This window comes from Polyodon spathula, chromosome 22 (assembly GCF_017654505.1).
Source record: "Polyodon spathula isolate WHYD16114869_AA chromosome 22, ASM1765450v1, whole genome shotgun sequence".
Lineage (NCBI taxonomy): Eukaryota > Metazoa > Chordata > Actinopteri > Acipenseriformes > Polyodontidae > Polyodon > Polyodon spathula.
This window is the reverse complement of record NC_054555.1, coordinates 918,449-944,669: the sequence shown is the minus strand read 5'-3', so window position 1 is coordinate 944,669 and position 26,221 is coordinate 918,449. Positions and strand designations below refer to the sequence as shown.

The 26,221-nt window shown below is 48.1% G+C and overlaps 1 protein-coding gene across 2 annotated transcripts in view; it reads left to right on the top strand.

Moving 5' to 3' along the window:
• Positions 1–25,878, top strand: part of LOC121297207 (slit homolog 3 protein-like) — a 111,467-nt gene extending 85,589 nt beyond the window's left edge. For both annotated transcript variants that reach the window (XM_041223348.1, XM_041223349.1), the window contains 22 exons: positions 258–408; positions 1,686–1,760; positions 1,900–2,043; positions 2,707–2,850; positions 4,042–4,205; positions 5,152–5,284; positions 5,662–5,730; positions 6,045–6,116; positions 6,294–6,365; positions 6,527–6,598; positions 6,768–6,931; positions 7,053–7,177; positions 7,931–8,028; positions 8,519–8,658; positions 11,079–11,172; positions 13,018–13,155; positions 14,357–14,597; positions 18,113–18,243; positions 22,872–23,026; positions 23,299–23,569; positions 23,992–24,077; positions 24,792–25,878. In XM_041223348.1, coding sequence (XP_041079282.1) covers positions 258–408; positions 1,686–1,760; positions 1,900–2,043; positions 2,707–2,850; positions 4,042–4,205; positions 5,152–5,284; positions 5,662–5,730; positions 6,045–6,116; positions 6,294–6,365; positions 6,527–6,598; positions 6,768–6,931; positions 7,053–7,177; positions 7,931–8,028; positions 8,519–8,658; positions 11,079–11,172; positions 13,018–13,155; positions 14,357–14,597; positions 18,113–18,243; positions 22,872–23,026; positions 23,299–23,569; positions 23,992–24,077; positions 24,792–25,033 — 2,981 coding nt within the window. In that variant the 3' untranslated portion in view covers positions 25,034–25,878. The remainder of the gene's footprint in view (positions 1–257; positions 409–1,685; positions 1,761–1,899; positions 2,044–2,706; positions 2,851–4,041; positions 4,206–5,151; positions 5,285–5,661; positions 5,731–6,044; positions 6,117–6,293; positions 6,366–6,526; positions 6,599–6,767; positions 6,932–7,052; positions 7,178–7,930; positions 8,029–8,518; positions 8,659–11,078; positions 11,173–13,017; positions 13,156–14,356; positions 14,598–18,112; positions 18,244–22,871; positions 23,027–23,298; positions 23,570–23,991; positions 24,078–24,791) is intronic.
• Positions 25,879–26,221: the final 343 nt, after the last annotated feature.

The following is a 26,221-nucleotide window of genomic DNA, read 5'->3' as shown; positions in this document are numbered from 1 at the left end:
ATTTAGTAAGGCAGGCATTTCAGCAAATTAAACAAATAAAGGTGTTGCAGTGACTGTGTCTGCCTGCGTGTTGAGTGGGGCAGTGAGTGTCAGTTTGCGTGCGTGCGTGCGTGCGTGTGTGGGTGCGTGCGTGCATGGGTGAGTGCGTGCGTGATTGTGTGGGTGGGTGTGTGGGTGGGTGTGTGCATGCGTGTGTGAGTCAGTGATTGAGAGTCCGGCTCCCTCTCTGTTAACCACACTGTGCTGTCCCGTGCCAGGCTCCGAGGATTACCGCACTCGTCTCAGTGGGGATTGTTTCCAGGACTTGGTGTGTCCGGAGCGCTGCCGCTGTGAGGGGACTGTCGTCGACTGCTCCAACCAGAAACACACCCGTATCCCAGCCCACCTCCCCGACTACACCACCGACCTGTAAGAACACACGACAGGATAACTTACTGCATACAGAGCTACCCCCTAACCATAACCATAACCCTAACCAGAAACACACCCGCATCCCAGCCCACCTCCCCCACCACACCACCGACCTGTAAGAACACACGACAGGATAACTTACTGCATACAGAGCTACCCCCTAACCATAACCATAACCCTAACCAGAAACACACCCGCATCCCAGCCCACCTCCCCCACCACACCACCGACCTGTAAGAACACACGACAGGATAACTTACTGCATACAGAGCTACCCCCTAACCATAACCATAACCCTAACCAGAAACACACCCGCATCCCAGCCCACCTCCCCCACCACACCACCGACCTGTAAGAACACACGACAGGATAACTTACTGCATACAGAGCTACCCCCTAACCATAACCATAACCCTAACCAGAAACACACCCGCATCCCAGCCCACCTCCCCCACCACACCACCGACCTGTAAGAACACACGACAGGATAACTTACTGCATACAGAGCTACCTCCTAACCATAACCATAACCCTAACCAGAAACACACCCGCATCCCAGCCCACCTCCCCGACTACACCACCGACCTGTAAGAACACACGACAGGATAACTTACTGCATACAGAGCTACCTCCTAACCATAACCATAACCCTAACCAGAAACACACCCGCATCCCAGCCCACCTCCCCCACCACACCACCGACCTGTAAGAACACACGACAGGATAACTTACTGCATACAGAGCTACCCCCTAACCATAACCATAACCCTAACCAGAAACACACCCGCATCCCAGCCCACCTCCCCCACCACACCACCGACCTGTAAGAACACACGACAGGATAACTTACTGCATACAGAGCTACCCCCTAACCATAACCATAACCCTAACCAGAAACACACCCGCATCCCAGCCCACCTCCCCCACCACACCACCGACCTGTAAGAACACACGACAGGATAACTTACTGCATACAGAGCTACCCCCACACTTGTGTTTCACACATAACACATATTAAAAACATTGAAGTAGTGAAGGGCCCTGATACAGCTAAGCACACGTACAATTTACTGCCCTCATGTGAAGCACTGTAGTTTCTGTGTCTTATACTGAAAAACAATTCAAGATTGATTGGCATAGACTTATAAAACTGGTCAGGTCAAAGTGGACAAGCTAGCATTTCCGAATGCCAGTAACCTCTTAATAGTCCTGTTGACTCTGGAAAATCTCTCGCGGACCGCTGTCCCTCTAACTCTGTCCTTCTTCTTCAATAGTCAGCTGAATGATAATGACATCTCAGTCCTGGAGGCCACAGGGATCTTCAAGAAGCTTCCGAACCTGCGTAACATGTAAGTCTTTGAGCTTTTATTCCATTTATTACTTAATCAGTTCAGCGCCTGAGTTATAGTTTTAGTTTTTAACTTTTTTACTAAAATAATTCTGCAAACTGTCTGTCTCTCTGTCCGCGTCTCTGTCCATCTCCCACAGTAACCTGAGTAACAACAAGCTGCGAGAGGTGCGCGAGGGGGTCTTTGACGGAGCTGCGGGGGTCCAGGAGCTGCTGCTGACTGGGAACCAGCTGGAGACGGTGCAGGGCCACATGTTCAGAGGACTGACAGGGCTCAAGACACTGTGAGTGTCTCACCATCCACTGGGACGGCATTGCACAACTATATCTCTCTCTTCTGTCTGTCTGTGTATTGAAACTGTTGAATAGCAATCCCCAGTACTGAGTTACCTACAGTCTGTTCAATTTACTGTGTTCTTCATATGTTATGTTGCCTGTGCTGGCAGTCAGATTAAATGCATTTACTTTTGTATTGCATCAAACCCTACAGCCAATGTCCAGAGCTGCACAGACCAGACCCCTCAGTGCTTCTCTAACCAAGCCACTAATTACTGCTGGCACTTCAAGTCTCCAGTCCCTGTAAAGTACAGTAGCAAGGGCAGACTTGCTCTCCAAAACAAACTGTAAGGATGAGGGCTAGAACAAGGCCACTCATCAGGCCAATCCTGTGGGTTTCACATCCCTGCTGCCCAGCACTCTACTGACCACAGAAGTTACAAAAAACACCATTTCACACGGTGGCCCGTCAGTGTAACCCCAGAGCGGCTCAAACCCGTTCTCTTTCAGTCCACATTGTTGCAAGTCAGTTTCAGTCACAATGGGCGGAGTTCAAGAGTGTTTGATGCAGGGTGGATAGCAGGATTCCCTGTGTTGTTAATGCTCAGTGCCAGGCTTGTACAGTCAGTGTTTGGACGCAGCTCCTGACTCTCGCTGTGTTTGTGTTCCAGGATGTTGAGGAGTAACCTAATCAGCTGCATCGACAACACCACCTTCACGGGGCTCAGCTCCGTCCGGCTGCTGTCCCTCTACGACAACCGCATCTCCAGCATCACCCCCGGAGCCTTCAGCAGCCTGGTGTCCCTCTCCACCATGTGAGCACCTCTGAGCACTGAGCACGCCACTCGGGCATTCTGCAACGGCAGCTGTCTGCAATGGCGTGCTGTATTAAATAGGCCAGTACGGAAACCCAGCTGATGAGAGCAGAGACCCCCTTGGCTCGCGGCCCCCTGCTCTCACACTGCCCTGGCTGGGGGTCTTGTTTGTTGCTTAAACCAAGCTGCTCAGAAATGGGTTTCTGGGCAGCTGCTGGGGCTGAGTTATGCTACAGTTTTGTTATAAAGTAAATCTTCAGACAGACTTAGTATAAGTCACCTTCCCAGTGCCCCATGACAAGGGGTCTGCATTTCTGAAAAGAAAAAGGTTGTAGCTGTGTTTGAATGTGCTTTTAAAGTTGCTGGTCCCTGGGATCTTATTGTCAAAATGTGTCAGATTCCGCTGGAGCCACACCCGTTCTATTAGCTGTGACACTGAGTTTAAGAGGAGCAGCCTGCTGGGAACAGACTGTCCCAGGCACATCATGCCCTGCACTCCACACACACGCACAGAGCCCCTTTGTACTCATGCGAGCGCGGTTAGGAGAAGGAGCTGCCCTCTGTAGAGTGGAAGCTGGGTTTAATACAGGGACCACATCACAAAGAGATGCTCTTTCCCTGCTCTCTCTCCTGGCTGGAAGATGCCTCTCAATGCCAGGCAGCTCTCTAATTATCCAGCGGCTGACTCTGCCACATCCCATGCCAGCTCTGGTTCACTAAAAATACCAGACAGGCTGTGAACACTAAGCAGGGATTAGGGAACAGCTGTGTGCTAATGCTGTGTGGATCTGAACTCTCTTTCGTTCCCTTCTTTTAACATGGAGCCGGGAGGGAGGGGTATTTTGCGAGCTTTAGTCTTGGTTTTTTTTTCATCAAGTATCTGTTTCATGTGTCTGTGTAAGATCTGGTGTGTCTCAGTCTGGCGTCAGGTGACAGGTGAGGTGACTGCATCTCTAAACTACAGTCATCACCTTACCTCAGGAGTCTCCAACGCTGTCAGTCCAGCAATGCCACCTCTATATAATAACAACACAATCTGAAATGGATTAAACTAACAATTCCACCCATTCCATCAATCTGGATTTTAAACATGGATGGCTTTGGATGATTTCCTGAACTTGTATTATCTCAGCTCTGTTATCAATGTCTGCACGTCCGTGCTCTGATATCTCTGTCTGTCTGTCCCCTCAGTAATCTGCTGTCGAACCCGTTTGTGTGTGACTGCCACCTGGCCTGGCTGGGACACTGGCTGAAGAAGAGGAAGGTGGTGAGTGGGAACCCTCGCTGCCAGAAGCCAGCCTTCCTCAAGGAGATCCCCATCCAGGACGTGGCTCTGCCTGACTTCACCTGCGACGGTAAGACTGGCACTCTTCCATATCCTTTAACCTCTGGGAGGGACCCTCAGGTGCAGAGGCAGAGCAGATTAACTGAGAGGAATAAAGCCATTGTAATGGTACAACACAAGCAGACAGTTCGATAAATCAGACACGAACCTTGCACAGCTGTGTATTAGCTCCATTCACAGGTTAATGTCAAGGGTAATGTCTAATGTGAATCGTTAATGTCCTGAATGCTTTGCCACGGTATTTATACTTCTAGGAATTTACTTATTTCAACATTGGGCTTTTGGAAGCGTTTGTCATTGTGTTCTCTAAGTTTTTTTTGGTACAGTATTCATTAATGTAGGACCATAGCTATGGATTTAATAAAGCAGGTCAGAGTAACTCCTCAGATCCATGGCTATCTCAGAGGGTTCCAGTTCCTTGGGTTTTGCAGCATATCTAATGGTTTGCTGGCACTAGTGCTCATACAGTACTTTAGCATGGCCCAGCTCTCCAGCGAGTTCTCTCTGAGAAGAGAGCTGTTGGCTTCCGCGCTGATCTGCAAGCGATCCAGACACACCATCTGTTATTGTTGGATCGATCCAGAGACTTCATGAACTCCCATTTCATTTCCTAATTCGCTGCTGTCCTTTTCATCTCTGGAGCAAGTCAGGCCTTTGCAGATATCATCTTGTTTGTCTCCAAGATTAAAAGCAGCTATTACCGGGTTCTGCTTGCTGTGCGTGTGGAATGTGTTCTCTCGTCCTGGGAGAGGTGAAAACACTAGACTCCTTGGCCAAGAGCAATATTGTGTGTGCTTAATCTTTAAATGCTGTTTGCTGTAATTTAGTCCTTTCTTAAATGATGACTTGGCAGCTTAATTTGTTCTTCAGAAAAAGCAAAAAACAAAAAAAAAAAAGATGATGTTTCAGCCAGCAGTTAGTTGATAACATGCCACTCTCTCTGTCGCCACCTGCAGGTACAGAGGAGAGCAGCTGCCTGCCCCTCCCCCGCTGCCCAGAGTCCTGCACCTGCACTGACACTGTGGTACGCTGCAGCAACCAGGGCCTCCACTCCCTGCCCAAGGGCATCCCCAAGGACGTCACCGAACTGTGAGTACCCCGCCGGTCTGTCTGTCTGACGTAACCCTGCTGTGTGTACCCCGGGTGTCTGTCTGTCCGTCTGTCTGAACATAACAAAATAACTGCAGCATAAAAATGCATTTTTAAAGAAAGAAAAATGTAAGGGTTATACCTGACACCTTACACTTACATCACAAAAAACAAGAGGCGTATAATTTACACTGTGGGAATCCACCTTGTAATGACACATTGACATCTCTATGTATGAAATTAATCAAGGTGGCAGCTCTCACACAGACTCACACACAGGCACAGACACAGCCATTGCATTTGAATGCTGTGTAACTGTGAACTCGGTCTCTCTGTATATTGCATTGAATTGTATTGCATGTATTTTGTAATTTCAGGTATCTTGAGGGTAACGTCCTGACTGCTGTCCCGAAGGAGCTGGCCAGCCTCAAACACCTGTCCCTCATGTAGGTCCGCTCTCCTTCCCTTGTACTCCATCACACACCTCACACTTGCAGCTCCTGGCAGAAGTGCCTCCCACAGGGGGGAGGGGGTGGGGCCCAGGCCCCTTTTCAACTTGAAAACTGTAAAATAACACGCAAAGACTGCCAACTGTATTGGACCAGCTGTGGGAAGCATGTAACAAGCATTGCTGGGAGTGCCAGGTGATGGGACAGTGGCACAGTTGTTTTTGGTCACACCTCCTGCATCACTTCCGTCGCTCGCTCTTTCCTAGTCTGATTCTTAGTTTTAATTGTTTGTGTTTTTTTGTTTCATTCAGTGACCTGAGCAACAACAGCATCAGTTCTCTGGCTCCGCTGACATTCAGCAACATGACCCAGCTGTCTACTCTGTAAGTTGAACAGTGCGCACGTCTGTTGCCATGTAATTCACGTGTGATGTGCATGTCTGTCTAATGCATTCTATATAGCGTTTGAACATGTAAACATGGAGTCGTTACTCCAGCCGCCATCATACTGATTTGGATTTTTTGTGTCTTTAATTTATTTACATTTTTTATTTTTTTTAGCATTCTGAGTTACAACCAGATCAAGTGCATCCCAGCACAGGCGTTCGGCGGCCTCAAATCCCTGCGACTGCTGTAAGTGCATCTCCCATCTAGAGGCTAAACCACAGCCTTTCCTTCTTCTCTGTTCTGTCGGATGAAGGCTTCTGTGAAAGAACTGCAAAAGAAACATTGTAACTGACTGTGAGGTTGCTCTCCTCCTTCCCTCTCCTAACACATGTTCTTGTTGTTTCCAGCACTCTCCATGGCAATGACCTCTCCGCTGTCCCTGAAGGAGCCTTCAATGACTTAACCTCTCTGTCCCATCTGTGAGTAATCCTGTTAGTGGAGCTGGAGCTGAGGGTGAGAAGAGTCCAATTGAAGTGGACTTGCACCACCCTAACTAACTAACTGCAACTTGATTCCCTGGTATTTGCCTGCACTGTGTGTCTGTTTGCTGCGTGGACCCTGTGTCAGTGCTCCCTGTCTGTGTCTCAGGGCTCTGGGAGCGAACCCCCTGTACTGTGACTGTAATCTGCGCTGGCTCTCGGAGTGGGTGAAGGCTGGCTTCAAGGAGCCAGGGATTGCCCGCTGTAGCGGCCCCCCCGACATGGCGGACAGACTCCTCCTCACCACACCCCTCAACAAGTTCCAATGCAAAGGTAGATCTGTCCGTCTGTCTGTCTGCGCTCTATAATGAAATTCATGCAGCTCTGTAATTGTGTGTGTGTGTGTGTGTCTGCGTGTTGCTCGCTGACTCTCTCCCTCTTCCTCTCTTTCAAGCCTCCCAAGACTTGCCCCAGCTGTCTAAGTGCAACCCCTGCTTGTCCAACCCTTGCTGGAACAACGGCACCTGTACCAGCGACCCCACTGGCTATTACCACTGTACCTGCCCCTTTGGGTACAAGGTGAGGTCGCCTGCCTGCCTGCCTACCTGACAGCTAGAGGCAAACTGTGTTCATCCAATCTATCTCCATGTCTCCGGAGCTGTGTAGTTAGAAGGTGTTTTTAATTTCAGCTGAGATGTTTGATATTAAATGGAGGACCTGTATTGATTCACCTTTCCTGCAAAGTGAAATTTGATCCCTCCTGCTAGTTTGAGACAGGACCATGTACTTTTGCTCAGGCTGCCTGTGGTTCCTTGCGCACCCAGATTGTTCTCGTGCCTCACTTTGGAAACACTGGGTAGAATCTTGTGTTCCTCTGAATCCAATCGCTTTGTGTTTTTGTTTTAGGGGATTCCTGTCGACACAGCAATTGAGATGAACAGATAAGAGTCTAACCCTTAGCCTGCCAAGTCCTTTGAGCGTTTGCTTTAAAACGTTCACCCCACAGAGTAACGTTGTGTGCCTTTCCATGAGGCTGATGCAACAGTGCTACTGATATGATGCACTACAAGGTCTGAGCGCCTTGCCAATCACTGCCTCTAACCCTTTAGCCACACAGCATGTTTCTACTCAAATGTATTTTATGGGCTTCGTTACCAGATACAGTAATATAGGAATCACACAGATACCAGCTGCATCCATGGTAGTCGGTAGCAAACACTATCACTTGTAACTCCTGAAACCCCTCTATCCGGCTGTTTGATAAACGACGTGTGCTGGCATCTCGTTCATCCTGACAGGTCCTGTTAAATCTCCTGTCTCTGTTCCCCTCAGGGTCGGAACTGCGAGGTTGCCATCAACGCCTGCATCAGTAGCCCCTGTGCCAATGGAGGCACCTGCAACGTGCACATCGGCAGAGGGGAGCAGTTCAGGTAAGAGGCTTTGCATGCTGCAGTGTGGTAGGGACCCCTGCTGACTTACACTGCAGTATGTTTATAGCGACTCACCTAAACACCAGTGCCATCAGTGAGGCAAGAGTTTTGCACACTAGCATTTCTTGGATGGAAATAAGACTTCTATTGCATAACAGAATCACCCATTCCAGGTTTATCAGTTTGATTAGCTCCAGTGAATAGCTAATTCATAGCTATGTTAAAACCAGGAATGGCCCAAACTGTAAACAATGAGTCTTATTTCCATCCTTGTTTTTGTCTTTCTGTTCATAGTATTTAAGCAAAAGCTTTTTTAAACAGTCGGTTCACCGCACACTGAAGAAAACACTATCCAGAATGTTTGTCCACTTGGCTTCTTATAGTTACAGTATATCGTAGAATTGTGATCGAGCATTTTGAAGCTGTTGGTGGCTCGTGGTGTTGAGTAAAATATTTTTTTAAAGCTGTGTCTCTTTCTCTCCCCTTGCAGCTGCTTGTGTCCTGAGGGGTTTGAGGGGGAGAGGTGTCAGGTAAACCCAGACGACTGTGATGACAACGACTGTGAAAACAACTCCACCTGCGTGGACGGCATCAACAACTACACCTGCCTCTGCCAGCCCAACTACACAGGTACCACAGCTCTGTCAGTGGGGATCCCTAGAGCAGACTGACCCACCAAGGGGGCAGAGTGCAGTTTACACAGAGTCTCCTCCCTGTGCTGCTTTTACTGCAGTGGGAACCCAGTGGAGAGTGGTAAAGCAGAGTGCAATAGTATTTCAATCATGATAAAGCACAGGCATTGTAAAAGCCATGCGCTGCTGTGCTGTGTACAGCCCCGGGGTTTAAAAGATAAAAAGAGAAGACACTAAGTTTTGTTTATAAGGATCTTTGTAGAAACAGGAAGAGAAAACCACACAGAATTAAACATTGTGAAATAATAAAATGAAACATTGATTTGGGAAGCCAAAGCATTTCTCATTCGGGACGTTTATTGAGTCTGAAGGGGGATGCAGGATTTTGGCAACGCCACTGTCTGTAACCAGATTCAATGAGTGTACTCTCTGTTTCAAAATGCAGACTGGACAGTTTTCAGCTTGTGTTTTAAACAGTGTATATATAACCCTTTTTCTGGCTGCCGACATGAATAATTTCACCCCGGATGACACAAACACCCTGATCCTCCCCCCGGTGCTGAGAGGCTGAAACAAAGCTTGAGTCAGCCACAGAGGGGGGGCGAGGCCCGCGTTGAGAGAGCGAGAGAGAGTTCAGTCCATACCCTGTCATTAAGACTGTATGCCTAATTGCAACCCTGACATTTTTAGTTCTAGCCTCTTTAGTCTTTTAAAAGACCAGACAAAAAGAGCTGGCGCGAGAGAAAGAGAAGGCCTGTGGCCAAATGCGGCTAATGCTGGCACATGGAAGCGGGCCAGACCACCTCGCACAGCAGGAAGCCGTGCCAGAGAACCACACAGAGCCGCCCTGTGCACAGGAGCCCAGGCGGGGCAAGAGTCCAGCAAAAAAAACACAGTTCTGGTTCTCTTAAACTAACTGGTGTTATTCTTCCTAGTCTGTGTGGTTTTTCTTGTTTTGTTTGCATGATGAAAAGAGAATAGCCCTCCCTTCGGCAGAGCCCCGTTTGAGGATAGAGCAATCAGGGAGATTCCCTGGCTACCCCACACGGCCTCAGTGGGAATGGTTAATCAATTCACACAGACCACCCCTTTCCCATTAAAAAATAAAACCTACTACAAATAATAAAAAAAATACATTTCCCAGCGCACCTGAGCAGTGTCCCGCGTTCCTGACTATCATTGATTCGTTCTGAATACTTTAAACCCGCCCCAACTACTGAGTGGCAGCACATTCCTACATTTCTATTGGAGACTCCACAGATTTAAAACGAGATTGCAATCAGGAATGGAGGCTTGTTCGCGGGATTTAAAGCTGTGTTATAGTTAGGAACGATTTAAAACAGAATTGCCCGTAACCAGGAGGATTTCGTTGTGGAAGACGGCAAATGAAAATAAGGTACAAATGCCTTATTTTCAGAGTACTGTCGAGTTGCTATATGTGTTTTGATGGAAAAAACGGCCAAGCATTTTGAAAAGTAACCGAAAACACAAATTTCGTACAGTATATAAAAATCTGAAGCCCAACCCTCACAAAAAAACATTTACATAAAACACGAAAATAGCTCAAAATAAGCAGTGAAAAATGAAATGAATAAAAGCCGAAAAACCGAAGCCCTAATTATAATACCAGTGTGCTGTGTTGACATGAATAAACCACAGCACAGTGCTTCCCAACCCGGACAAATCCAGTCCAGATATTATTTCCAACCCGGTCCCAAAGTAGTTCATTGAACAGGGTAATTGTCACTTAACAAAGTCCTGGACTGGAACCACTGCCCTAGCAGAAGCACATCCTCATCGGCACAAAGGATTCTGAACACACATGGTACTTGATGCTGTGGTGGTGCTAATATGGAGCACTGGTACTGGAAAGGGTTACCAGTGTGTACTTTGTGGTTCCACTGGTTACCCCTGTGGTAGCATTGCTGTGCCCCTTGAAACCAAACCATTGCTTCCGAGTGTTAGAGGGTGAGGAGGAGAGACGAGCAGGGCTCTGAGAGGCTGGACGATTGACAGTAGGGTGGCAAGCTTGCTGACTTGTGCAACGTTTTAAAAGGTTTTTCTCTGCTTCTTTTCTTTACAAGCTGCCTGCACTAGCCGGGTAAGAAAAGGTCAGTCTCTCTTTGGTAAACTCACTTGCCTACTCAGGAAACAACGCTTATTGTTGTTAAACTGTGATGCTTTTGCCTTGAGAGAGGCCCTTCATCCCCATTCTCATGGATCTCACACAAAACACCCAACTTCACGACGTGCCCTGATTATCTGAGCCGATTCCTGATTGTCAATGCCATGGCAAGACACCAAGCTGTATTGGTTTCCGCATGTGGGACGTGGGCACACTGTAGCCCGGGCTAGCTTGCTTCATCTCTGTGCATGAGTAGTGTAAATGGGTGACTGTGCTTGTTTCCTTTGTGATAGGTGAGCTCTGTGACGAGGTGATCGATCCCTGTGATTCAGAACTGAACCCCTGTCAACACGACTCCAAGTGCATCGCTGTCTCCAAGGGATATTGGTGAGTGTGGACGCCTGCCATTAAAAGACTTTACCATACAGAAAACACAGTGGCAGCTTTGTAGTCAACAGCATTGTTTTGGGAAGAACACTGGAAAGTGGAAAACTCCAAGGAATTATTAAAGAACACAGGCATGGCGATTTGATGATGTAATGGGAAAAAAACCTGCACTTCATTCTCTCCCATATTTACTGTAGCTGTGTTTGCCTTGTAGTTTCAAGTCTAGTTGTATATATTCAGATGTGTCAATAGATTAGGGCCCCCCCCGTGGGTATCCCCTGGGAACCAGGATAACCTCACCCTTACAGTCCACTTACAGCCACTGCCAGGCCTTGTAACCTGACAGTGCTGTCTCCCCTCCTGTTTCAGTATTGACAGTGCTGTCTCCCCTCCTGTTTCAGTATTGACAGTGCTGTCTCCCCTCCTGTTTCAGTATTGACAGTGCTGTCTCCCCTCCTGTTTCAGTATTGACAGTGTAGTTGACAGTGCTGTCTCCCCTCCTGTTTCAGTATTGACAGTGCTGTCTCCCCTCCTGTTTCAGTATTGACAGTGCTGTCTCCCCTCCTGTTTCAGTATTGACAGTCTCCCCTCCTGTTTCAGTATTGACAGTCTCCCCTCCTGTTTCAGTATTGACAGTGCTGTCTCCCCTCCTGTTTCAGTATTGACAGTGCTGTCTCCCCTCCTGTTTCAGTATTGACAGTGCTGTCTCCCCTCCTGTTTCAGTATTGACAGTGCTGTCTCCCCTCCTGTTTCAGTATTGACAGTGCTGTCTCCCCTCCTGTTTCAGTATTGACAGTCCTGTCTCCCCTCCTGTTTCAGTATTGACCTGTCTCCCCTCCTGTTTCAGTATTGACAGTCCCCCCTCCTGTTTCAGTATTGACAGTGCTGTCTCCCCTCCTGTTTCAGTATTGACAGTCTGTCTCCCCTCCTGTTTCAGTATTGACAGTGCTGTCTCCCCTCCTGTTTCAGTATTGACAGTGCTGTCTCCCCTCCTGTTTCAGTATTGACAGTGTTTCAGTATTGACAGTCTCCCCCTCCTGTTTCAGTATTGACAGTGCTGTCTCCCCTCCTGTTTCAGTATTGACAGTGCTGTCTCCCCTCCTGTTTCAGTATTGACAGTGCTGTCTCCCCTCCTGTTTCAGTATTGACAGTGCTGTCTCCCCTCCTGTTTCAGTATTGAGTGCAGTATTGACAGTGCTGTCTCCCCTCCTGTTTCAGTATTGACAGTGCTGTCTCCCCTCCTGTTTCAGTATTGACAGTGCTGTCTCCCCTCCTGTTTCAGTATTGACAGTGCTGTCTCCCCTCCTGTTTCAGTATTGACAGTGCTGTCTCCCCTCCTGTTTCAGTATTGACAGTGCTGTCTCCCCTCCTGTTTCAGTATTGACAGTGCTGTCTCCCCTCCTGTTTCAGTATTGACAGTGCTGTCTCCCCTCCTGTTTCAGTATTGACAGTCTCCCCTCCTGTTTCAGTATTGACAGTGCTGTCTCCCCTCCTGTTTCAGTATTGACAGTGCTGTCTCCCCTCCTGTTTCAGTATTGACAGTGCTGTCTCCCCTCCTGTTTCAGTATTGACAGTGCTGTCTCCCCTCCTGTTTCAGTATTGACAGTGTCTCCCCTCCTGTTTCAGTATTGACAGTGCTGTCTCCCCTCCTGTTTCAGTATTGACAGTGCTGTCTCCCCTCCTGTTTCAGTATTGACAGTGCTGTCTCCCCTCCTGTTTCAGTATTGACAGTGCTGTCTCCCCTCCTGTTTCAGTATTGACAGTGCTGTCTCCCCTCCTGTTTCAGTATTGACAGTGCTGTCTCCCCTCCTGTTTCAGTATTGACAGTCTCCCCTCCTGTTTTAGGTGTGAATGTCTCCCTGGATACGTCGGTGAGCACTGTGAAAAAGATTACGATGACTGCCTTGAGAACAAGTGCCGCCACGGCGCGCAGTGCGTCGACGCTATCAACGGTTACACCTGCGTCTGCCCTGACGGTTTCAGGTAACCGAGACAGCTTCCTGTCTTGCTGTGGGTCAGAGCTGTTGTCCAAATCAAACATTCCTAGGGTCTATCAAGCCAGTTCTGAGCAGAGCAGAGCAGAGCAGTTCCAGTACAGCCAGACAGCATGACCATCCCACTTCAGTGAAGGGATATGGAAGGGAGAATTCACTTGGAGTTTAACTGCAAGTAAAATTACAACTACTCACTTTTGAAAGCAGCAGAAAATGAACAGGAATCCCTCAGCAGTCAACACCATACCGTCAGACTCTTTTCTTAAGAGCCGTACAGCAGATCGGACAAAAGTTTCAATTTTCCTGCCAGACCAGCTGAGGCGTGTCCGACACAGTTTGTTTGTTTCTGTCTCTCTCCCCTCTCTCTCTCTCTCTCGGTCTCCTGGGATTGCTCAGGGTTAGTGAAGCGTAGTCACGCAGATGAGAAGCATGTCCTGTTGTTGATGTGTTTAAAGATGCTTGTGGAGTGAATGCTGCTGAGTGAAGCGTCGGGTCTCACCTCAGGGGCGCCTCACACTGCCTGAGCACAGGCATGATAAGAATCCTTTTTAAGAAGAGCAATCACTCACCCGAGTAGAGAGAGGCGTCCAGAAACAAGCTGTACCCCCTCACAGGGCACTAATCCGGTGAAGGTCCCGGTCAAGAGGATCTGTGCGGAGAGAAGGAGCTTTATTTTAATCACAGTAATGCTGTCATAAACCTATAACATCAGACAGGATTATCGGGGATTCAGATAAAGCCTTGAGATTATTTTGAATGGGATCCTCTAGTCTGATGCCAAAACAACAGGAGTTTCTTTAAAACAGATTGATATGAAAGCCAGGTTCTAAATAAGATTTTGACAATCCTTACACAATCACTATTGTCATTTTCAAGATTGAAAAATGCCTTTTTACCTTTTTGAAAGAAAAAAAGATGAATGTTGACTTGATTTTCAAAGATATTTACTCCAAATTGTCACTTTTTCTGTAAGCAAAAAAAAACAGTCCAAAAAGAAATAAAAAAACAGCGTAAATTTCGTACAAGCCCCTACCTTGAACGTCTGAGTTATTTATTCCTGGTTTGTTAATTGGGTGCCTTTTCCTTCCCTGAAACACTGTGCTGACAGTGACCTTGTGAATCCAGTGCTCCACAGTGTGTACCGGTGAGGTGTCTTTATTTCACCAGCGCTCTTGCTTCTTCTGTTGCAGTGGTCTGTTCTGTGAGAACCCTCCCCCCATGGTCTTGCTCCAGACCAGCCCGTGCGATCACTTCGACTGTCAGAATGGAGCGCAGTGCCTCATGGTGTCCGGAGATCCAGTGTGCCGCTGCCTGCCCGGCTTCTACGGGAACAAGTGCCACCAGATCGTCACCGTCCACTTCCTGGGCAAGGATTCGTACGTGGAGCTGCCAGTGGCCAGGGGCCAGCAGAGCACCAACATCTCACTGCAGGTACAGAGAGGAGGAATCGGAGAGCGACAGGAGCCATAGACAATGAGGGACCACATCCCAGTCGTTTAGGTCTTTATTCCCAAATTGATTGGTTATGAATTACCCACGAAGAACCGTCGTGTTCTCTGTTTAAACCACTCGTAACTGACCATTTACAAGTCATTTTATTTTAGCTTTACGTGTTAAACATTGTCATTGCTTTGGGTGTCTCTGAATTCAAAGCTATTGTCACGTCACAATCCCAATCTGGCTGTCGAAGCTTCGAAAATAAACACACTTTGGAACACATGCAAGTGCATGGGCAATTGCAGTTTAATGTGGGCTGAGCGATGGAATAGGGCTACCCTTGTTCACTACGCAGGATCAGAAAGACTCCCCCGAGAGCAGACTGACTCGCTAGCTATAAACAAGCTCTGTCACCTCAAGGCTCAGTGAGGAGGCATCCTGGGGGCTGTCAGCTCATGTTTCCAGAGCTGCCTCGCTCCTGACAGGCTGATGAGAAGCCTTGACGCCTAGAGAGAGCGGGCGGACGGGGAGATCCCAGTGGTGCTATTGTTAGGAGTGCAGCGGCTGGAAGGTGACCTCCTTGAGGTCAGGGTATGCTGACTCCACATTCCCAGTAACCGTTCCCCTCCTGCTAAACAATAACGATACGGATAAGGGCTGTAGCTAAAGGACAATAAAGATACGGATAAGGGCTGTAGCTAAAGGACAATAAAGATATGGATAAGGGCTATAGTTAAAGGACAATAAAGATATGGATAAGGGCTGTAGTTAAAGGACAATAAAGATACGGATAAGGACAATTGTTCTCCATTATAATTCAAGGAACCACAGTCTGTTTTATTGTGAATGAAAAGGGTTTCTAAATGCATTCACCTGTTTTAAATGTGACTAAACTTATGAAATGTATGTATAGAACTCGGGCATGAGAAACACATATTTGTAACCGTAAAGCTACAGTGAAGGTGGGCTTTAATTGAGCGTCTCAGTAGCTTGTCCCCTGCAGTGAAGTGAGGTTCATTTCAGGCTTTGGAGCTTGATTTTATTTCATGAAGAAATACAACCTACAGTATTAAATCCCTCTATTTTCATATGTCCCACGCCAAGCTGTTTTAATAGGCATGCATTGTGGGACCTTGTCACAATGTCATCTTTTGTCCCTCGACAGAAATAATAAGACTCTTGAAGATTCTATACCTGAAAGCAGCAATCTGTGCAGGAGGTATGCATGAGTCATGGCTGGATTGCAGCTTTGCAAAGAGTGCTGATCAACCTCATTTGAACTTGTAGAGAACAGTGGGGCGAAGGACAGCATACAGAATACAAATATCAAAATAGATACAATGTATTTCATCCAGGCTTCATGACAGCCTTTGCAGGGAACTCTAATAAAACTTCAGATCCTGCACATTGCTGTCTCTGTTGTGTGGTATGCAGTGGGCTCTGCTGATCCTGCACATTGCTGTCTCTGTTGTGTGGTATGCAGTGGGCTCTGCTGATCCTGCACATTGCTGTCTCTGTTGTGTGGTATGCAGTGGGCTCTGCTGATCCTGCACATTGCTGTCTCTGTTGTGTGGTATGCAGTGGGCTCTGCTGATCCTGCACATTGCTGTCTCTGTTGTGTGGTATGCAGTGGGCTCTGCTGATCCTGCACATTGCTGTCTCTGTTGTGTGGTATGCAGTGGGCTCTGCTGATCCTGCACATTGCTGTCTCTGTTGTGTGGTATGCAGTGGGCTCTGCTGATCCTGCACATTGCTGTCTCTGTTGTGTGGTATGCAGTGGGCTCTGCTGATCCTGCACATTGCTGTCTCTGTTGTGTGGTATGCAGTGGGCTCTGCTGATCCTGCACATTGCTGTCTCTGTTGTGTGGTATGCAGTGGGCTCTGCTGATCCTGCACATTGCTGTCTCTGTTGTGTGGTATGCAGTGGGCTCTGCTGATCCTGCACATTGCTGTCTCTGTTGTGTGGTATGCAGTGGGCTCTGCTGATCCTGCACATTGCTGTCTCTGTTGTGTGGTATGCAGTGGGCTCTGCTGATCCTGCACATTGCTGTCTCTGTTGTGTGGTATGCAGTGGGCTCTGCTGATCCTGCACATTGCTGTCTCTGTTGTGTGGTATGCAGTGGGCTCTGCTGATCCTGCACATTGCTGTCTCTGTTGTGTGGTATGCAGTGGGCTCTGCTGATCCTGCACATTGCTGTCTCTGTTGTGTGGTATGCAGTGGGCTCTGCTGATCCTGCACATTGCTGTCTCTGTTGTGTGGTATGCAGTGGGCTCTGCTGATCCTGCACATTGCTGTCTCTTTTGTGTGGTATGCAGTGGGCTCTGCTGATCCTGCACATTGCTGTCTCTGTTGTGTGGTATGCAGTGGGCTCTGCTGATCCTGCACATTGCTGTCTCTGTTGTGTGGTATGCAGTGGGCTCTGCTGATCCTGCACATTGCTGTCTCTGTTGTGTGGTATGCAGTGGGCTCTGCTGATCCTGCACATTGCTGTCTCTGTTGTGTGGTATGCAGTGGGCTCTGCTGATCCTGCACATTGCTGTCTCTGTTGTGTGGTATGCAGTGGGCTCTGCTGATCCTGCACATTGCTGTCTCTGTTGTGTGGTATGCAGTGGGCTCTGCTGATCCTGCACATTGCTGTCTCTGTTGTGTGGTATGCAGTGGGCTCTGCTGATCCTGCACATTGCTGTCTCTGTTGTGTGGTATGCAGTGGGCTCTGCTGATCCTGCACATTGCTGTCTCTGTTGTGTGGTATGCAGTGGGCTCTGCTGATCCTGCACATTGCTGTCTCTGTTGTGTGGTATGCAGTGGGCTCTGCTGATCCTGCACATTGCTGTCTCTGTTGTGTGGTATGCAGTGGGCTCTGCTGATCCTGCACATTGCTGTCTCTGTTGTGTGGTATGAAGTGGGCTCTGCTGATCCTGCACATTGCTGTCTCTGTTGTGTGGTATGCAGTGGGCTCTGCTGATCCTGCACATTGCTGTCTCTGTTGTGTGGTATGCAGTGGGCTCTGCTGATCCTGCACATTGCTGTCTCTTTTGTGTGGTATGCAGTGGGGTCTGCTGATCCTGCACATTGCTGTCTCTGTTGTGTGGTATGCAGTGGGCTCTGCTGATCCTGCACATTGCTGTCTCTTTTGTGTGGTATGCAGTGGGCTCTGCTGATCCTGCACATTGCTGTCTCTGTTGTGTGGTATGCAGTGGGCTCTGCTGATCCTGCACATTGCTGTCTCTGTTGTGTGGTATGCAGTGGGCTCTGCTGACCCTGCACATTGCTGTCTCTGTTGTGTGGTATGCAGTGGGCTCTGCTGATCCTGCACATTGCTGTCTCTGTTGTGTGGTATGCAGTGGGCTCTGCTGATCCTGCACATTGCTGTCTCTGTTGTGTGGTATGAAGTGGGCTCTGCTGTGCTTCCATGTAATTCTAAGCAGTATGCTTTCCAGAATGACTCGCCCCAGTGGATTTTGAGACAGGTCAGCAGTCATCCTCGCCCTGGCTTTCACTCTTACAGGTGGCGACAGACAAAGACAACGGGATCCTGCTCTACAAAGGGGACAACGACCCGCTGGCACTGGAGCTGTACCAGGGGCACATCCGCCTCATCTATGACATCACCAACTACCCTCCCACCACCGTGTACAGGTGAGCCATTCACACAGTGATCAGCCAATCAGAGTGGAGGCACTGAGTACAAGTGTTGTCTAGTGGATAGAGCTGAGAGACTGGGAGACAGGGTGGCTAGTGGATAGAGATGTGGGACTAGGAGACAGTGTGGTCTAGTGGATAGAGCTGTGGGACTGGGAGACAGTGTGGCTAGTGGATAGAGCTGGGAGAATGGGAGACAGTGTGGCTAGTGGATAGAGCTGTGGGACTAGGAGACAGTGTGGTCTAGTGGATAGAGCTGTGGGACTAGGAGACAGTGTGGTCTAGTGGTTAGAGCTGAGGGACTAGGAGACAGTGTGGTCTAGTGGATAGAGCTGAGGGACTAGGAGACAGTGTGGTCTAGTCATTAGAGCTGAGGGACTAGGAGACAGTGTGGTCTAGTCATTAGAGCTGAGGGACTGGGAGACAGTGTGGTCTAGTGGTTAGAGCTGAGGGACTGGGAGACAGTGTGGTCTAGTGGATAGAGCTGAGGGACTAGGAGACAGTGTGGTCTAGTCATTATAGCTGAGGGACTGGGAGACAGTGTGGTCTAGTGGTTAGAGCTGAGGGACTGGGAGACAGTGTGGCTAGTGGGTGGAACTGAGAGACTGGGAGACAGTGTGGCTAGTGGATAGAGCTGTGGGACTAGGAGACAGTGTGGTCTAGTGGATAGAGCTGTGGGACTAGGAGACAGTGTGGTCTAGTGGATAGAGCTGAGGGACTAGGAGACAGTGTGGTCTAGTGGATAGAGCTGAGGGACTAGGAGACAGTGTGGTCTAGTGGTTAGAGCTGAGGGACTGGGAGACAGTGTGGCTAGTGGGTGGAACTGAGGGACTGGGAGACAGTGTGGTCTAGTGGATAGAGCTGTGGGACTAGGAGACAGTGTGGTCTAGTGGATAGAGCTGTGGGACTAGGAGACAGTGTGGTCTAGTGGTTAGAGCTGAGGGACTGGGAGGGGAGCAGTGTGACACTGCGAGAGTGAGGCCTGGAAGTTAATAGTCCATCACATGCAACACTGCTTCTCTTCATCTGGAATGCTGTGCTGCAGGCAGATCTGCTCTTGTAACCTAACTCTCTGAATCCCAGCAGCTAACCCTGGGGGTGTACAGAGGGGGCTCAATAACAGCACCAACAGCAACATGAAAACATTCTGTTCCAGTTCCCACATTACACAAACCGCAGCCTGTGATACACTCCATCATTCTGCCACAAACAATGGAAAAGTGCTTCCTGCTTTCCAAGGCTAGTCGTGCCACTTTGCGTTTCCAGGAGAGCGGTCCAGGGAAAATCTTGTTTTACTGTCCGGAGCCAGACAAGCCCGATTGCTTCAGGGATTAGCCCCTCACACAGACGCTTCTCTTGGGTGCTTACCTCTCATAGAAACTGTTCTTTCAAGATGTGGAGCTGGTAGAAAACCAGGAGATTGGCAGCAAAGCTATTTCATTTTGATTTGGACTGCATTGGTGAAATATATAGGGCAAGTTGTCAACAGTAAAGAATCTGAAGAATAGCGGCTGTTTCCAGTCTTGAACGATCACCAATCAGCAATCAGCTGGACCTCATGCAGCTTCATCTAGTCTTTGGGGAATGCCAACAAACTGGCCAGTGAATTTCTTTCCAGCGGAGTGCAGGATACACAGAAGGCTGCGCTGCTGAAAGTTTTAATCATACTGTAATAGGAACTGTTTAAAATCCTCGTTGACAGGAGAGACCTCTGCAGGCCTTCCTCTGCAGTGATGCCTCATTAGCATAAGATGAATGCCTGCCTCCTTGCTCCCTGTTAAACACTGCCCTTTCGAAAATGCCGCGCTAATCTTTTGATTTAGTTGAAAGGAGAGGATTGGCAGCGGAGATGAGAGCGGCTCAGGAAATTGAATGAATGTCAGAATCGCTTTCAGTTCAACGCGTCTGCCTGCTCCCCCTCCCCGTCCTCCCCAAACAAAACTAACAAAATTAATGCATCATCATACATGAGCTGGAGATCTGGGATCACAGGGTTTCATGCATTCCTTCCTTGCTTCCTTTTTTAAACCCTGTGAATGGGCCATTCTGTGTTGAAAGAGTAGAGAGAGAGAGTTCTCTGACCTGGGGGAACTGCAAATGTAGTTACTGAGTGCACACATTGTACAGAGTGAAACCTCTTTCATGGTTGCTGAGTGTTGCAGGGTGCACACATTGTACAGAGTGAAACCTCTTTCATGGTTACTGAGTGTTGCAGGGTGCACACATTGTACAGAATGAAACCTCTTTCATGGTTGCTGAGTGTTGCAGGGTGCACACATTGTACAGAATGAAACCTCTTTCATGGTTATTGAGTGTTGCAGGGTGCACACATTGTACAGAATGAAACCTCTCTCATGGTTATTGAGTGTTGCAGGGTGCACACATTGTACAGAATGAAACCTCTTTCATGGTTGCTGAGTGTTGCAGGGTGCACACATTGTACAGAATGAAACCTCTTTCATGGTTATTGAGTGTTGCAGGGTGCACACATTGTACAGAATGAAACCTCTTTCATGGTTGCTGAGTGTTGCAGGGTGCACACATTGTACAGAATGAAACCTCTTTCATGGTTATTGAGTGTTGCAGGGTGCACACACTGTACAGAATGAAACCTCTTTCATGGTTATTGAGTGTTGCAGGGTGCACACGTTGTACAGAATGAAACCTCTCTCATGGTTATTGAGTGTTGCAGGGTGCACACACTGTACAGAATGAAACCTCTCTCATGGTTATTGAGTGTTGCAGGGTGCACACGTTGTACAGAATGAAACCTCTTTCATGGTTATTGAGTGTTGCAGGGTGCACACACTGTACAGAATGAAACCTCTCTCATGGTTATTGAGTGTTGCAGGGTGCACACACTGTACAGAATGAAACCTCTCTCATGGTTATTGAGTGTTGCAGGGTGCACACACTGTACAGAATGAAACCTCTCTCATGGTTATTGAGTGTTGCAGGGTGCACACATTGTACAGAACGAAACCTCTCTCATGGTTATTGAGTGTTGCAGGGTGCACACGTTGTACAGAATGAAACCTCTTTCATGGTTATTGAGTGTTGCAGGGTGCACACATTGTACAGAACGAAACCTCTCTCATGGTTATTGAGTGTTGCAGGGTGCACACGTTGTACAGAATGAAACCTCTTTCATGGTTATTGAGTGTTGCAGGGTGCACACGTTGTACAGAATGAAACCTCTTTCATGCATGGCAACCTCTTGTGGGGACGGATACAAACAACTCTTTATATCAGGGGACAGATGGAAGACGCAAATGCATGACATTTTTAAGCAGTTTTGGAATATAAGAGTGTGGTTCACAAAACTTTCATATAAGTGCCGTTATAATAATAATAAAAAAAAAAGCTGTTAATCTTCGGCCAGTTTGTGCCTCTCAAAATAACTTGCGCTCTGGAATGCTCTATTTGACAAAATATTGACAATGACCACAACTGGCAATACCAAGGAACGTGTTCAAACTTGTTTTTAATTTATGCTGGCCCTTTGCTGCCCTCTGGTGTTGAGACCCAAGCAGTGCACACTGGGCTGGTTGCCTGGAGGCTGAGCTTGACCCTTCATACCTGCAGTTAATGAGAACACACTGACTGCTGAGCATTAGCACCTTGTTGCAGTTTCATTAAAACAAAATTTGAGATAATCGTCAGCGATCTGTTTTACTCTTTCCCCTTTGATCCCCCTTGCACTGGGAGTAACATCAGTGGACCCTGTAATGAAAGACAGCTGTCCAAACTACAGACAGACACTGAACTGAAATGTCATTAAAAAGTAATAAAGCTGGAGTTCCCAGGAGGTATATATATTTTCTAAAAGCAGAGGGTGGGGGGAGCGGGGGTGACAAAGCCTGTCTGAAAGTCTCTAATGAAAACCATGCAGGGACCAGCACTGGCGGATTTAACCCCTTCACTGACTGAGGACCGCCTGGTCATGTTCATTGATATTCATAATTCATATTATATACAACGTGCTTGGAGGCTTTGTTCCACATTCCTCTGTCACTGCCCTTATTAAAGTTTCCCCATTGCAAAAGCATAGCAAGGTGTAGTAAAGCACAGTGAAAGCCTAGTAAAGCACAGATAAGCATAGTAAAGAATAGCAAGGTATGGTAAAGCATATTAATAAACATAGCAAAAAAGGATGAACTATGGTAAATGCATAGTATAACATGGGGGAAACTGCAAAAACACCCTGCAAAAATACAATGCAACGATGTGAATAGAGCGATGATTCTCTTCCATGTCTTGTTGCCCGTCCCTCTCGTAGGCTGTGGGGCTCCGAGGAAGCTGCTGTATTGAAATGGCTCTGCCGATGGATCAGAAATCTGTCTGCCAGTCTGGGTTTCCACATCTCCAGACTAGCTTCACAGGCATGGGTTCTTTAAGGCTGAGGAGAGAATGGGTGTGTCCACGCTCACATCATGGCCCCGGGACTCCGCCCACTCACTCGCTCGCTCTCAGCCAAGCCACTGTCTCCAGCTGTCTGGCAGGCTAATGTCAGCAGCAGCAGAGCAGACACTCAGATATTATTAACCTGCTGAATTGACGGAGGAGACTCAATGAGTTTGAATCTAGAAACAAAGAATAGCCCCCTCTTGTGTCCCTCTCTGCAGTGTGGAGTCGGTGAACGATGGGCTGCTGCACACAGTGGAGCTTCTGATCCAGAACCACGCGGTGAGCCTAATTGTGGACAGGGGGACCCCGAAGAGCCTGGGGAAGCTCCAGAGACCCTCCACCTCCAGCACCAGCACCCCGCTTTACATTGGAGGTGAGATGCTGCACTGGGACTGACTGCAATCAGGGCAGGAGAGGACAGAACAACGCCATTGCACATATTGCACATTGCAGTTTTGTACTTAATCACAGCTCCTCCTCTCCTCTCTCCTCAAAGCTCCCTTATTCTCCTCTCCTCTCTCTTCATGGCTCCTCTCTCCTCACGGCTCCCCTCTCCTCTTTCCTCACGGCTCCTCTCTCCTCATGACTCCCCTCTCCTCCTCTCTCCTCTCTCCTCATGGCTCCTCTCTCCTCCTCTCTCCCCAGGGATCCCAAGTGCGCTGGGCGGGGCGGGGCTGAGGCACGGTCAGGATCGCGGCCCCACTGGTTTCGACGGCTGCGTTCACAGCGTGCGTCTCAACGGGGCCCTGCAGGACCTGGGCGGGGCACGCCGGGGGGGTGGGGGGGTGCTGCTAGGCTGCCACCTCTGCAGCGTGTGCGCGCAGGGCTCCTGCAGTCACAGGGAGGGGGTGGGGGTGACCTGCGAGTGCCCTCCGGGACGCAGCGGCCCGCTGTGTGATGCCTGCCAGAACTACACGTAAGCACAGTCTTTCCTTTCTACCTGCACTGCTCAGCAGTGCTGCTTTCAGACAGCATGCTCTTACCCTGTAACTGACTGGGCAGCTCCTAAGAAAACTGTAGCTCATAAACACCAGTGTAGGTACAGCATACTGCAAGCTTGTAGTAAAACCTGGACTGGGTGACACAGCTGTGCAGTAGGAGTCTTATTCCTTGGTCTCCTTGTCTACTATTAAAGGCAAAATCCAAAACATTTGTATGTTTTATCTGCAAAGCTGCTCGTCTGCTTGCTTTGTCTAGAGTTTATCTCAGAATGCATGACTGAGTTGGAGGTTACGCACTATTTAGGATAAACTCAATACCCCCACCTGCTGGACAGATCAGCTCACGTCTTCCCAGTGATGTTTCGAGTGTTCTCATGGCAGTGTTTTCTGATTGCAGGTGTGTGCATGGGGAGTGCCGGCTCAGTGATCTGGGGGAGCCCGTCTGCCACTGCCAACCCAACTACAGCGGAGCAGCCTGCACAGGTAAGCACAGGACCTGACCCTCAGGCCACAATCCAGGTCAGTACAGCAGGGTGTGCATCCCAAGAGGCCTCCGAAGAGAAGGGCTAGGCCCACACATTTCCACAGCTCATTGTGAGGTTGACAGGGAAACAGTAGAGAATAAAACTGGGCAGGAGTGCAGGAGTCCACAGCCAAGGAAAACAGTATAGGGTCCCAGTTTACTGAGACAGCTCCTAATTCCCAGTCTGCAGAAGGGAGTGCTGCTGATGATGAGGCACGATGTCTTGCATCACTTCCTGAGGTCAGCTACATAAAACTGATCACGCTTTCTGTAATTACTGAACGCCTGGTTTATATTCTGCTGTTACTGTTAAATGTTGTGTGTCTCGTTAAACTAGGGTTGCGCCCTTATCAGCACAATTTAATCATGAAAAGCACTGAATCCAGCCCAGTGAAGAAGATACTCAAAGCATCTGTCTACCGGATGAAGGATCTTCTTAGTTTGACCTCAATGCTCCATATCGCAGTGGTCTGTGATTTAAATTTTTATATATTTCATAGTGGACCACCATGCAATTGGACCTAATTAGACGCTCCTCACCCAACTCCTGCCCAAGGCTTTGGTCTCAAGGGGTAGTTCAGTAAATACATCAGTTCTCTGAGATCAGGACTCTGAATCCCTGGGCTTGTCCGGTCGCAGGCAGCGTCGGTAAGCATCCTCTCTCTCTGTTGCAGAGCTGGCGTGCCAGGGTGAAATGATCCGCGAGTTTGTCAAGAAGCAACAGGCCTACACGTCCTGCACCTCTAGTATCAAGGTGCCCCGGGTGGAATGCAGGGGGTCCTGCAGCGGGGGGCTCTGCTGCGCCCCCACCAGGACGAGGCGACGGAAGATCGTGTTGGAGTGCACAGACGGGTCCTCATTCACTGAGGAGCTGGAGAGGCCAGTGGAGTGTGGCTGTTCAAAATGCCCGTTATAAACAGCCGGCTGCCAGCCTCCGCACACACAGGAAGGGACCCATTAGAGTGGAAATAGAGATATTGTAAAATGAAAACAAAAATTCAAATGAAAAAAACAAAAGAGATAGAACTTATTTTTATTACAGGACTTTTGATTATGATTTTTCTTTTTTTTTTATCTACACAAAGACTGTTGTTTTTAAAATTCAATATTGTATTACATTACTGGGTATTTGTGTCACATAAGGAGTTATTTTTACCGTAAGAGATTAACAATTCTAAAATTATATAAATTTATATATTCGTGTAAAAAATATATATAAATGTATAACCTAACCTATGGATTTTTGCTAAGGTGTATTGCATGACCTGAATAGATGAATATTTGATGTGGTTGAAGCGACCTTACTTTGGAGGTCAAATATACAGTGGGAGAGGAAGGCATGGAAATGGACTTCTGGACTCTGAGCTTCCTGGTGCTGACCTCCTGGATTCACGCCTCGGGCCGGGCACACCGTTCAAACTGGACACTAACGTTTGAGCATTGTGCTTTAAACTACACTCGGCTTTGTATCCAGCATTCAAGACTCTTCATGGTTTAAATTCAGCACCAAAGACCAGTAAATTTGGGTTCTAAACATCTGTGTTGTTTGTTCTGACGTGTCTGTGGGTGCGCCCCAAAGGGTTCAAAAAAGAAAAGTTGGAATTAACAATCACATCCTGCTATGAACAGTGAGATGAATATTGCTGAGGAGATAAAGTGAGCTGCACGTCCCGAATGGACCTCTGCCACCATGGCTGATGGAATTGTGTTCATGTCAGTGTGTGAGCGGTTTGTGTTGAATTAAACTCAGATGAAACACTCTCTTGTGTTCATGTCAGTGTGTGAGAGGTCTGTGTTGAATTAAACTCAGATGAAATTCTCTCTTGTGTTCATGTCAGTGTGTGAGTGGTTTGTGTTGAATGAAACTCAGATGAAACTCTCTTGTGTGATCATGTGTATTTGCCTGTTGTTTTTATATGGGGCAATCATACCCATAAACTGAAAGCAAAAAAGAAACTAAAGCAACACTGTATTGGATTAACAAGACTCTGAATAATCCCATTCCTAGCAGTCCTGTATTGAACTGCCCAGATTTCCATCTCAGCACAAACCCAACCTGCTTTCCTTTTCGCTTTGCAGGCTGACGCAGCTTAGATATGTTCCT